Raw genomic sequence first — 14882 nt, 5'->3', positions numbered from 1 at the left:
TAATATTAAGGGTTGTTTCATCTTCACGTCTGACAGGAGTGGAAGCATGGATTGATTTTTGCAATGTTGCACATCAACTGCAATGCTTGAAGAGTTGTGCTTTCTGCAATGTCCCTCTGAGCATTGCATCACCTTAAACAAGTCTTTCCATGACTTTTTTGACACCTCTGATGAACAAGACACTTCTACCCACAGGGGCACTCTGTTTCCTTCCCAGGTAGGAAGTCATTAAAGTCACTTGCTTAAATCAGGTGTCTTGCGCATTCTAAAATGTACTCTTATAATTATGTACGCCTCAGAACGAGCTGTTTGTGAACAAAGGGTGCTTACTAAATGGATAATAAGGTCAATGCGAAAAGTTTGCTAATGTGAAAATGTCACTGTCATTTTTTAAATGTGAAATGTTACTTTCCCCAAAAGTTTTTTGTTTTCCCCAAAATCCCACAAATGTATTTATTTATACATTTATGACACAGTGTAGTGCTCCAGTTCATAAATTGTTAGCTAAAAGAAACCTCTTACTTTATTTAAGGTCAGTTTAGCATCTTCAGCTACTCCTAACATCAGGGCATGTTGATAAATATTGTACATTTTGCTCCCGGCTGTTCCTCTGAATGTCACTGCTCTCCTCTCAGTACAAAACTATAACCATTTTATCGGTATGGCCACTGGAAAATAACCACAGTATAAGAAACATCAACACACTGACCTCAGAAAGCTGTATGAGACTCTAGAGATAATTCGGCAGGTAAATATCTACGCGGCACTACATTACACGAGCCGAGACACCGGTCAGACTGAATCACACACTACCAGTCACCACCATATAATCCCCCAAAGGCTAACAATCTGACTCTGAGCCATAAATATTGGTCATAAATACTCCTAAGAAGGTGATTTTTCACAGCTGTAACGTTTTGTATTCGTCCCCAGTTCAAAATGAAAGCTTGACACAAATTTCCTGAATGGCCTGCTCATAGACGATATCTGGATTAACCGAGCGCATAAGTGTGTCTTTAGGCAGAACCTATCACTGGTGCTTATGAACGATCAACTTACTTGGTTCCTTTTTGCACGTATGTTGGCTTGTACTATTTTGTTGTTTGATTGTTTTGCTTTTTTTTTTTTACAAATGTGCAAAGTATTAGGTGTAAGTTTTTATTCTACTTGTTGAAATTTGAAGGTTGCTAATTCTCTGAAGAATTACAGACTTTACTTTTCCGAACATTGTGTTTTCTGCAAACTTTCAGAGTTTCTTGACTTGTATACCATCAGGTAAACAACAGAACAGCAGATCTCATGACACGGCTCATTCAATCAGTCACACACTCAAGTATTGATCCTGTCTTTATCAGTACAATAGCCCTGCAATGTTACCTAAGAGGGTGACTGTCAGCTAACTCTATTCTAACTTCCTGACAACTGACAACAACAATCACACAGGCTTCACCACGTCTATGGATTGGTTTCCAAATTCAAAATGTTCCAGCCTATTGGCGTCCACAAAGGTCAAGTAAAAACAGTAAACATGAATAAATCAAGTACAAAAGTTGGCTATTAACCTTTATCGCATCCATCTCATCAGTCTGTCGGTAATACATGCTGTTTAGCCTTTATTTAAAGTATGTCTAGATCATGTAAAGAATGATAACATCTGGATTTTTATAGTTTTTTCAAGCTTTGGTCTACTGTGGCACGTCGGGAATAATTATCATGCAGCCACAAAGAGAACGTAGGTAAGTGCAGGTGTAATGTGAGCAGCTGAGCATGATAAGTTGAGTAGCAGTAATCAACTTTTGTGTCTCTGGCATTCTGTGCTTCTTTTAACATGATTGCACGTACACACAGACACACAGACACACACACATTAATGAGGAGGATGGTGTGCAGCTGTATAGACACTCTAACACTTTCCTAAAAGCAGTTACCTGGCCATTACCGCCGAATCAATTACACACGCACACACAGACTAATATCCCTGACCATGATTAGATTCGGATTGGTTACGGCAACGGCAATGTTTGATCAATATCCTAATTTACCTACGATCAATACGCACCCAGAGCAAAAAATACTGTTATGAGTGACCATCTGAAAACGCATAAGGAAATAATTTAAAAAACATGCATCTAACTAACGAGCACAGATTAATTAATATGTCTGTAATATATGAGGCACGCATGCACACACACATTTCAAAATCTGATTTATTTTTTTCCCATGGAGAAATCGCTAAGCTTCAATAACAACAGATAAAAACTGTACTTTATATCTGTAATAACGTTTTCATTTTATTACCTGTTCTTACTTGAGTTCTAACTTCTTTTTATCACCTGTTCTAACTTTTTATTACTGTGCTCCGAGTGTGGTTAAATTGTTCCATAAACTCAGCAGTTATGTGACTACACCATCTTTGCAGAAATGTCAGGTCAGAAAGGTCAACTGAATCCTTCCCTTTTTTTTTCCAAAGTATGGATTAGGGCCACAGTCAGGTATGTCACAGCCACCCAAAGTACAGTTAAGTCTGACTACCACATTATTTCCTGGTGTAGACACTGGGTTCTATGATGCTCTAAATCTGTTTGGATATGTCATCTTTAACCTCTACCTGCATTTGTGCCATGAAATAATGGATATTCACACACTGCCACCAGGTCTAAACCTTAATATCCAACCCTGAATTTAACTATATGACAATTAAATATTTTTCATTTTCACCATCCGGCTAATTGCACATCTCTTACCTCTGAAAACAGAATCTGTACCCTTCTGCAATGTATCACTGAACCGTGACTCATCCCTACACTTCCAATCAGAGATAAATAAAATAAAATAATATATCTGGCACAGATGAACGGCCAGTTCAGCCATATTCACGTTACCAAATTTGATCGTGACATCCACACTTGAATGTATGAATAAACGAATGAAGAAAGCGACTCACCAAATGGTTGGTGGTTCAGATCCCTCCACTTCCAGGTAGTCATACTTCTCCTCTGTCTGGAAGTCTGTAAAGATGACAGAGATGGTGTCTCCAGGTTCGGCCAATAGGATCCAAGTACAGTCGGCCTGGTTACCATAGTTGCCGGGGTAACCGGGACTGGTCACCACCCCACTGCCGCCCCTCACAGTGCCCCCACATGTGTCCTCAGCTGTCAATCAAATCAGAGTGACAAATAGAAAACCTGGGTTAGGGAGAGGAGGAGGGACCGAGGGGCGGACTTTGTTTGTTAAATTAAATTTCTTGCTTTTTGGATAAATTATTTTGATTTTTTTTCCACGGCTATATGAAATAGGGTGGGTCAATTATCAAATTTGTCAATTCTTACCAAATTATCAGATCTAATTCTCAATAGACCTAGAATGATTGTTTGTCAAACAATTCAGGTAGATTATAGGTCAGCCAGCCCAACTCCCCACCTCTCTCCCTTTATGAGGTGATTTTTAGTTACCTTAATTTTAGTGTATTACAGATAAACTCTTTGCTCTCAACTCCTAATGTTATTCTGTGACTTGAATGTTAGAAATGGATGACTTTCTCATGACACATAAACTGTCAAGTCATATTAGCAAACCATATTAGGAAAATATGGAGCTCTTACATCACACGTATTATGTAGATCTGAAAAATAGCATAAACGTGGTCATATATCAGTTCTCTGCAATTAGGCCAGTAGATTTTGGAGAATGACGCTGTTTTTTTCTTTTAGCCAGTTAGAATCAGGGGTGGGGTTTAGGGGTCAGGCTGCAGTTCCTGTCACACTCAGAGCTGCTGTCCTCTCCTCCAATAGCAAGGTAAGTTTTCCTTTTTCTCCAATCACAGAGCTCCGCTCTCGTCTCCTCCAATCGCCACCAAGGAACTTTTGATTTAACTGTTTCCCAATTGGTTGATTTAGTATTGACTTATGCTCAATTGGGTTCAAAAAATGTGGACCAGATGTGATGATAAATTTGCCTATTTTTTTCTCATTCTTGATCACATCTGATTGATAGTATTCTTCATAATTGATAGTAGTGCTGATTACTGTATAACAGATAAAGACACATGGATTGCGCTGTGCACACGGCATAAATTATACACATATAATTTATACAGATACACTCACGGAGAAAAAACATACTACATTGGACCTTGCTGTGTCACTGGGACGTTGGTTGTATGGCAGGTTGTTTGAGAGGACTGAGCTCAATTCACTTTTTCAAAATGCTGTGAGAATGGGTGCCCAATCTTTAGCCTGTCTAAACATTTTGAAATGCATTTATCAAAAGCAAATTGAGCCCAGCCACGTATCCACTGCCCCAGTGATGAAAGGTACAATGTTGAACCTTTTTTTCTGAGAGCGTACAAGTCCAACTGTAAACATGGTATAAATTATACCTGTATAATTTATAGTTATACATAAAAGAGGAAGTACTGTATGTTACACACTCTTGCAGCAGACATGTATTTTCCTACACACCAGTGAGTGCAATCCGGGATGACGCGTGATTTATATTACTCTCCAACACGTCACATGTTGATATCATCAGCATTCGGAGAAGACAGAGACACACAAGATGCGTGTTGTCCGTAAACTGCACTCACTGATAAGCTGGAAAAAACACATCCTCTATAAGAGTGTAGACAGGCGCTGTCAGGTATACATGCACATCCTTGGGGCTCACCCAGGTGGTGCTGCCTTGGGGGATGCATGTACAGATGACAGAGATAAGGTAGGGACCAAGCCAGACTCCACCCACAGGAGGGGTAAAGAGAGTAACTGTGGTCCAAGACTAACATTGAGCAACAGACGATAACCAATAGAAATGAATAGAAACAGTAGGAAAAGATATTAGAAATTGGACGGAACAAAGTGCACTGAGTAGAGACAGGAAATACACAGAGGATAACGGGGGGAACATAAATAGATAGGCACAAACAGAGACAAACAAAAGAACTAGAGTGAAACTAAGAATATAGAAAGTGGATTGAAATAGAGGGTTGGCACAAACCGTATCAGATAGGAAACGAGAAACAGGATGAAACAAAATAAGTGATTTGAAATGAATTTAAGATAGACTGAACCTTTATCAATAGACCAGACCACTGAATTGGGAACAATACACGCTTTTCAATTGTTTCCATCTTATTAGGAATGATAGCATCGAAATGTGTTGACACAAGCTGGTGACAAGACGTGCATTTTCCCCAACTACAGGTGCTGATGTATTGGAAAGGAAGTACAGGAAGGCATTATTTATATTAACAATTCATTCATTCAATCAGATTTGTATAGGCCGCTGAGTCAGTCAGACAGACAGATAGAGACAGACAGACAGGCAGGGCAGGCACTGACAGACAGACCATTCATTTATCCAGATAGACATTCCACCCACAGCTCGACAGTTGAGGAGATTTGTGTAAATGACCCAACACCCTGAACGAAGACCTGCTGGGACCCCATCACATCTGCAGGAGAGCAATGATGCACTCGTGTGTGTGTGTGTGTGTGTGTGTATGTATGTGTGTGTGTGTGTGTGATGAGGGTCTGCACTGTGTCTGCACCGTGGGGTGGAAGAGAGTGCTGCTTGCAGGATGACAGCTGTCACAGGTTTATCATGACGACAGGACGTCCGCAAGCTCTGGTGGACACGCACCCGCAAGCACAAACACACACACGCACACACACACACACTCACACACACAGACCTCTTCCAGCCCTCCAGCTTATTGATGTGCCAGTGACACTTGACAGACAGGTAGAAAGGCCTCAAGGTGCACTGATGTGTGGCTCTTATTAAAGAAGAGGAAGTAAAAAAAAACAAAAAAAAGATTACTAAACGAGAGAGCAGCGCTCTTATGTGCCGTGGACCTTCGCTGAATTTGACATTATGATGTTGTAGCATTAAGGGCCGTCAGCCACGATGTGCTCTGACTTGTTGTTGCTCAAAATCCATTACTGTGACCTATAGCGTGGAAAAATATATGTATCATTGCCTTCAAGATATGCTGACTTGAATACCGATGTAGGTCTAGAAGAAATCTGAAAGCCACGTAAGGAGTCCACGTGATAATTTTAGATGACACATGGTGCAATTAGGATCCTCAGTAATTCTGCTGTGTGTCATTCAGTGGCGGCAGGGCTGTGCAGAGACCGCTTCAGGAGCAGCTGCTCTAATAAAAAGCGACATTCGTTGCGTGTTCGCGGGTAGGAGGGTGAAAAGTCCACATACCTATAGCCAACACTGATTACCTTCTGGTAAATCGGCGTGCGTCACACATGACATGGAACCTGTCAGCTTTCCATGTTGCACCTGCTAATTATGGCTAACCACTCGCTCCTGCTCTATCAATCATGATGGGACATCTGTGTGACAGTGTTAGATATTACTGTGTCTATCTCACATCGTATTCTGGTCCCACCATCTCCCTTTTTTATAGTAGCTGCAATATAAAATGAAATGAATGTGCCGCTATTACTACTAAAGCAGGTCACACTGAACTATGTTTCATTTTTCTGTGATGATTCAAACATGCTGTATTTCGCTTTTAGGCATAGTGCACTGAATAAATGATCTTCTCATTTTCAAGTACTACGCCATCTGAACTGAGTTAAAGAGCAGAATTTCATTATGTACCAGTCTGATCAGCATATAGAAGAAATCTTTAAAGCCATTGAGCATTTAAATTAATTTGTTGCTGATAACTAAGGTGCACTTAGATCAGTGTAACCGCTTCCATTACATGAATGTTTGAATGAGACAAAAATTAATATAATGGGTAATAAAATCATTACAAGACGACAAAAGATATTCGCTGAAAAACCTTGTTGAGTCAAGGCTGGACCTATTTCAATGTGCATTGGCTTAATTCAAGATGCCATAGCATAGGACAGGTCTATCCCAAGACTTCTGAGTTAGAGCAGATAATTAAAATTTCAAAACATTCTTATTTGGTTCCTCTTGGTTACAAACCTTATTATTAATATATTTCCTGTACACGTAGCTACTAATTTGTAACATCAGCATTAATTTTTGAAACTCAAAGCGGTCTGCACCTCACAGTGGTAATGTTCTCAGTTAGAAATTGGTATTAAGCCCATGATGTAAATGATTTCCTGGAATGTAAGATGTTAGTACTGCGGATCCCACTGTGAATCAACACCCAACACTACACTGACAAATACCATGTCACTGTGCTTTGACTTGAATCAGTGGCTCTGTAAAAAGAGGGAAAAATACCAAGAACAGAGTCTAAATTCATGGTTTCATTATGATCATTAATGTTTTGTTAGTCAGTTCTGCCCAGGGTCTTGGAAAAACACTAAAAAAGATGAATACCATCTGCAAGCACTCTTTGTCTCAGATGCATGCAGAAGATTTAGAAATCAAGAAGATAGAGGGGAAAGAATCTCCCAGATCAGGGCTTCTACGCTGATTTTCTCGTGTGTGCCAACAGGAGTAAATCTACAGGTAAGTGAGGGCTTTGCTATCTAGCTGCACTGTTCTGCTGTGATCTGTTCTCTGCTTTTATTTCAGACGGCAACCTGGGGAGGCTGAACTCGTGCTTATGCCCCAGTGCACTGACCCACAGGAGGAGGGAAAGTGTGTGTGGAGGAGGAAGTTACATGTTAGTTTCAGTGTGACTCTGTGTTTGTGTGTGAGGGGAAGAGAGAGGGAAAGAGAGAGGCAGTGCTGGCCATGTTGCCTTCATTTCTTATCACATCAGTGAGCTGGTGTTGCCCTTTTTTTTTTTTTTTTTTTGCCTTTCCATCCCCCGTTCTCTCTCTAGCTGTCGTAGCACCACTTCTCTTTTCTTCCCTCCTGGTCTCTGCTCGATACGCTCCTCCTCTCTCCGTCTCTGCATCACGATTTTGTTTAAAGTAAAACAGCACATCTCCTCCTCTACGCTTCTTCCATCTCTTACTCCCCACCCCGTTCCTCTCTTCTCCCCTCCATGCTACCTTCTCTCTTCCTCATTCATCCTTTCCTCTCTCCCTAAGACTCTCCTGCCTCATCACCCCACCCCCCTTCTTCCTAACTCTCCTCATCTCACCCTCCCTTGCTCCTTCTCTCTCATGGCGTGGGGTGCTTTGATCACTCGTTCTTAGCCTCCTTATCCTGCCTCCCTCTCTCCCATCCGTTCATCCCCTCTTCCCCACTGTGCTGTCATCAATATCGCAGTCATCTGAGGATTCCCTCTTTATCCTTCTCTGTCTCGCTGTGTCTTTCTTTAAGATCTTACTCTCTGTGCATTTGACTGCCTGTCTCTCTCTCTCCCTCTCTTTCTCTCACTCACTCACTCTCTCTCTCTCTCTTTCTGCTGATTGATTTTCTGTTTAATGGCTTTTCTGGCCTCATCTCTTTCTCTCCTCCCTTTTTTTTCACTCGCCGTTTCTCTCCCCTCTTCCTTTTCCTTCTGTCCCATAACTCCATCCCTTCCCTGCATCACTTTGATAGGCAGATCACTATCACTATCAGATTCGTACACACACACACACACACGCATACACACACACAGACTTCAATCACAGTGAGACCCAGTGTGCTGTCAGCCTCTAAGGATTATGGGCCATCTACATCATCCTCTCCTCTCCTCTGTCTTCAGGCGGTATCCATCCATCCCTTCTGCTCTCTTATCTACATCCATCCTCCCATCCATCAACCTCTTGCCCCCCATATGCTGTAAAGCTGAATATATATCGCCACCCCTCTTTCTCCTTCATCACTGCCTCCATACCTTTAACACCTCAGTTTACCTGCCATGAATGACTGAACAGACAGGAGGAAGACTTGTTAAACATGTGCACACAAATGACCCAGCATATGTTTTTGATACATTTCCTCCTGGTCATAGAAGATACTGGACCCTCATCAAGTTTCCTCTGCAGCTGCACTGTGCTGCCTGAACACACCAAGATGCAATTTTCCTTGTGGTCTCAATGTCACTTATACCATACAGTCATGCCAGGATGCATTAAGTCAGTTCTGGATGCATAAGAATAGGGCTTACAGACGGATCCATCAGATCGGCAAAACTACGGATGGAATTGGTGTCACTGGGAACAGAATCGAATGAGTTTTTGGGTGCAATCCAAGGACAATGTGCATACAAGCAATGCAAAGAGAAGGGCAGAGCTGGAAAACACAGAAAAGTGATTTTGACTCTGATTAATCTGACTTAACTGCCCCTCAGACTGACACATTAATCAGTTTCTGATCTGACACCCCTATCAGCAGGATAACATCATGTGTCAGTGCCTTCCTCAACCATTACAAATCCTTGTTTGAGGTTCAGTTAGGTCTAGGGGCAAGAACAAATGGTGTGGTTGTGCTTTGAGAGTGATAGTGTTTGTGCTTGAAAGAAACCAACGTTGACTGTCTTTAGGAAACAGAAAGTTGGTGTGTCCTCGTCAAGATCGGAGGTTAGGTTTACCCAATCAACCACCATGACCTCCTCCAACTGCTAACCACTACCTCCTCCTTCGCTCTCGTTGGACAGGAGTCAGAATTCCTACCTTCCTGCCTAGCTGGAGGGCTTTCTCACTTAAATGTAAATGTGTAGTTTGGTTGTGTTTGCAGACACAACTAATGATGTGTTTTTTCTTGGGAGGACTCCACTGGAGGCATGCACAGTATTCTGCTCAAGATTCTGATTTCTTTCCCAACATCTCCTTTTCTTGAGTGCCATGAAGTATATATTCTGCTCTGGCTTTTACTGCATAACTATCTGTATTAATTAGTTTTAATTAGTCTGCCCATTTGCTCTACAGTGTACGTCCCTATTTCTTCTCCTTACACAAGAAGTAGGACCACCATATGCCTTTGAGGAGGCTTCAGTCCTGCACTTTGTGTAGCAGGATATTGGAACTGTCCTTCAAGGGATGTCTACAGTTCACTGAACTGCAAATGAAAAAGAAATCTACTGTAGGAACTTTCAAGGAAGATGTCTGACTTCGTCTAGTTGTTCAGGAAATTATCTTGAGTTGATTTAGTGGTGTGTGTGTAAAACGATGCATCAAGAGAACAGTGTCTGCACCATCTGGTCTTGTAAAACAGCCTTATATTCCTTGGCTGCTATTCGCCAATGCAGCAGACATGTGGGCGAAAGGAAAACTTGTTTTTGCCAAATGTAAACCCATCTGGATGTGGCATAAAATTGTGATATATGACATTAATTTCTCACATGTACATTCATCGCTTCACACCTAGAATGTGCTATTGTGTCACTGCAGCTTTGTCATTAATGTCAGCTTTGTGAAGGTCAGGACGGACACTTTTCTAAGATATTGATTCAATTCTGTGCTTACTTTTAAAGCAGTGGTTTTGTGAGGTTTTCATCTATCCTGTTTCAGATTGCTTATGTCCCTGTCAGTGGAGCTCAACTTGTAAGCTCTGTCCGCTCACGTGGAAGCCTCCCTCTGGTAGTCAGGTATCAACTGTTTTGTGTCTTTGGAGCTCTGCTGACGCATTTTGCTTTGAAAACTCAAAAAGAAGTGACTGTCACACCACATTTAAATCAAAGTACCCACATTCAACTTTGTATGACTCATCTGTGTAGCTGCCCTTGTAACTGTGATTTAGCAACTTCAAAAGCTTTCCCATAATATAATTTCTTTCCCTCGTATATTACCGTCATATTTTCCTATCACTCTTGTTTGAAACATATTGGTTGCTGTCCTCTGCTTGCCAGACTAACAGTCATAGCATTTAGGGCACATGCACCCACACACACAACTAGTAACCATGCTGACCTTCAGTTCCACCCACCATCTGTCCACAAATCAAAGAACAGATGCTGCCTGCCAGTCAACTAACAGCCCAACATTTAGACCAATTAGGGCAGAAGAGTGATTTAATGGTTGATCACCAGAAGGAGACATAAAGAGAGAAAGCATTGATTGATGGATAGATCACATCATGATTATTATCCTTACAGTAGCCTTATGAACCTGTCTAACTGAATCATATATAGATTGCCGGTAACAGAGTGAAATAAATTTGATTCTCATTATACTGTAACTTTCATCCACTTAACATAGGCCGACTATATTGCATATATTACCTCGGTTGGGTTTTTTTCCAAGCGCTGGTGAAAACCAGGGTAATAATGTTAAGTAAATGTATCCTCCTCTACTTCAGATGACAGAATCAAGTACAGTACAGTGACCCTGGAGGTGGTAGATATTCAGTGTTAAGCAGTGCAGATCCTGTTGCTGTAAAGTGGTTGCCCCATCCTGAACCACCCTCTTGCCCAACAGAATAAAGGTAAAAATTACATTAAAACCTGCAGTTAGATTAAGGTTGCAGAAGGACTTGAGACAATTACAAAATCGACTAGGAAGGCGAAAGAGATGGACAAAGGTATAGTTGAGACTAAACAAAATAAGGAGTTGAATGGAGGAGAAAGATCGTCTCTCTCGCTGTCTGACACAGGAGCAGTATTGAGATGGATGACTCCAGCGTCCCCGTTTTCTCATCTGGTCATTAAACAGAGTTTCTAAATTATCAGCCGTAACGACAAACTCCTAAAGTTGTGATTTATACGTGTTACCTCTCATTCTTTCACCCTCCCTCTCTGCTGCTCTTTTATTCTCTGAGAGTGATTGTGTCGGCCTGGGTGTCTGTCTATGCGCATGTTTGACAGTGTGCATGTGTGTGTTCACCTGTGTCTATCCCTGGTTTTCAATGTGCATTCATTCGTGTGTGTGGGAGAGACAGACAGAGAGACGAGAGAGACCCTGGGTGTTGGTGAGAGTTAAATGTCATCCCTGACATCTTAAACAAATAGGAGCATACAGAGTGTTTAATGCATCGCAGCCTGAACAGAATACAATCCACTCTCGTCCCTCAGATTCACTTGTCCTCTCTTGTTCTTCTTTCCTCTTCTTTCCTCTCACACACAATTTTTGTTTACAACTACATGAAGTTACCAAGTTCTTAGGCACAGAGTGGTGTTTCTGCACTACAAACAACAACCTCCACAATGACCAAACAGTTGCATTAACACCCCTCTGAAACACTTACAACAAAAAGTGAACATTAAACCTTTCTTAAAGGTGAAGCATACCCAATAAACTGCTTACTGATAGTGAGTATATGATCCATAGGAAAATCTTCAAATACTGATACACCAGCTACACCAGCTGCATGACTTGCTGATAAGTTAGGGTCCCCGAAATGTGTCCAATGTCATCATCATTTGACGGAGGCAACTGGTGGCTGTTTGAAAACTATGGATTTCTTTTGCTGCACAAGCACAAACACACACCTTTGCCTGTTTGAACACACAGGTGATCTGATAAATGCTCCTGCCGTCTGCAGAGGGTGATAACACAAAGGCGTACTTCAGTCAGAGACATGTCAAGGACATGGCCAACTAATAATATAACATATAATGGTACAGAATCAAAGAGTGCTGTAAACATACATGTACAATTGAGCAAAAGGACCAGCAAAAGGAGATTCGTTAACAATGTACACAACAGGTTTGGAAGTATGCATCAAGGATAAATGCGAACGCAACTGTAAGTGCGGTGGTTTATAGGAAGGATCCAGTGTACCTTTCACTTTCACTGTGTCTGAATAATGAAGGCATGTAAGATAATTGATGTATTAGAGAGGACGTGTACAAGAAGGGAGAACTGAAATAATGAAAAAATAAAAAAAGATGACACTTTTTGAAAAGTGATATGCCTTTCTAAAAAGAGAATTATTAGATTACTGCCACCAACTATTCTCTCTGTAATAAGGTACTGTCAAAAAGAATTTGATAGAAAAATGCCACATGTCGTTGGTGATGTCTATCAAAAATGCTTATGAGACAAAACAGCCACTTCCAAGTATATTCTGACAGGACATCGATAGTTCAAGGCAACTGCAATATGTCATGACACAGATCAACCACAACTATCATGTCTGATAAGTATGCTAGTCTATAGCTAGTTGACATTTGGACCTACAGAATCAATTTATAGACAGGAAGACGCTGATCAATAACAGTAAGAAAAGTCAGCAAGTTGATCACATGTACACTGCACCGCCAAGCTGCATCACTCCTCAGTGTCTAGATGACCTTATTCGTTGCTTTCCATAATCAATACTTGGGCATGTAAATGCAAATCAATACTGGAAGTAAGGAGTTATGCCGCAAGAGTTCAACAGCACAAAGGTCTACATTTATTTAGCTAGAAATACCTTCAACAATTTGGACTTTTACATGAAATCAATAAATAACCAGACATATCGAAACCAGCGGTGGTCAAACTGACACGATGCTGAACAGATACTTCAGCTCCCGTCCAATTATCAACATCGGCACACAAGACACAAAAAAGGAATGAAATGTAATGCTTTGCAGTATAACCTATTCAACTGTCTAACTGATGCATGTCTGAGATTGATGAGAACAATGCTAAACCTCACTTTGCTTCATGTATTTTCTTAAAAATGTCAACAACCTCCGATAAATTAGATACAGTTAAGGGTCATGGGTGCTTCAGTACATTTTCTGAGGTCATAATGATGAGTTGATGAGTTTGTGAACTCGCTCTTACCATGTCATCAGCACTAACACTGCAAACATTCAAGATTTCTAAACTATTTACATAGCTATAGTTGTAGCTAGTCTATATTTATAGTCTATGTTTTACTATATATAGGATTGCATTTTTAGAAGCTCTTTCAGCTCACATAACAGATGCTTTGCGGCTGTACTTCAATAAGATAACATTTTGTTGCTCCTAACCTTCTCCGTTATCACTTATCTTTGTCTATTGTTGTTTAAAAAGAAGACCCCAAATAACAGAGATGCTGATTTGCACAGTACAAAATATTATCAATGACCTCTTTGTTTGTATACAATGCACATAGTGTTGGAAATGTTTTCATGGCAGAATCGCGCAGCATTAATTTCACAGACAAACTCTGCAATTACTTCAAATTTACTAGGTCACCAGGTAATACTAGTGCCATATTATGGACACTGTGGAAATGGATTGGTAATTTGATTTTCAACAATGTATCATAGGTATCGACTGTGTTCAAAATGTTTAAAAGCCTTCGCTGCAAGAAAGAAAAATTGCTGTGTGGTACATAAAACAGAACAGGAAGAGGAGAGGGGACAACAACTGATCAGATATAAAGAGAAACTGAGATAGAAAGGTATGACAGGAAACACAGAGACGAGGAGGACAGTGCAGCGTCTTTGATGACTTTGAAACTCTCATTCAATTAGTGTCTCATTGGTGAATATAGAACGTAACAGAATAAGAGCGACAGCAAAACAAAATGATGTTGGTGAATCTGCCTGTGATTGCTCTGTCTCTGCTTTTATCTGTATTTATGGTTTGTGTTGCTTTTTAAAGCAATATTATACAGTAAAGCTGCTTTTGAAGAGCGTCATGAATAAATCGTATTCAACCTGACCTCAGCGAAAGATAGATCATGTTTTTTTTTCCAATGTTCACTTTGTAATTTGAAGATTCAAAATAATTAAACTCTGCTGTTTCGGTACACATGCTACAGTATTCGATTGTGTTTTTTAAGACATTATACCTCAAGCTACCCTTGCAATGACACCAAATAATTCTGAAAATGAGAGGTACACGTGAAGACATGCGTACATAAAAGAGACCTTCATGAACTGCCTCTAATGAATGGCTACACAGATGAAGTTAGATGGTAACCATGTCCTCATCTATCCCCATTACCCAACACCATTAACAGCAGCAGGACAGACCTATCTACGCTGATGCATTAAGGCACAATCTGAGATGTGGTATCTATCATCCAGCTGCCATAAAATTCTGATGACAACTGATAGAGACGTGAAGGAGAGAAAGACGGGACTGAGGGAGCCAGATAGGGAGGAATGGCGGGAGAGAGATGTTAGCTGAGGGAAA

General features: G+C 40.8%; 1 protein-coding gene across 4 annotated transcripts in view; it reads right to left on the bottom strand.

Annotated features, from left to right (window-relative positions):
• csmd3b (CUB and Sushi multiple domains 3b) overlaps nt 1–14882 on the bottom strand; it is a 341165-nt gene that overhangs the window by 163166 nt on the left and 163117 nt on the right. For 3 of the 4 annotated variants that reach the window (XM_084380344.1, XM_084380345.1, XM_084380346.1), the window contains exon 5: nt 2945–3152. In XM_084380344.1, coding sequence (XP_084236470.1) covers nt 2945–3152 — 208 coding nt within the window. The remainder of the gene's footprint in view (nt 1–2944; nt 3153–14882) is intronic. The other variant, XM_084380347.1, reaches the window with a different exon arrangement.

Source organism: Pagrus pagrus (assembly GCF_965226575.1).
Source record: "Pagrus pagrus genome assembly, chromosome: 17".
NCBI classification, from domain to species: Eukaryota; Metazoa; Chordata; class Actinopteri; order Spariformes; family Sparidae; genus Pagrus; species Pagrus pagrus.
The sequence above is the reverse complement of the archived record's forward strand: the minus strand, read 5'-3'. Positions and strand labels throughout refer to the sequence as shown.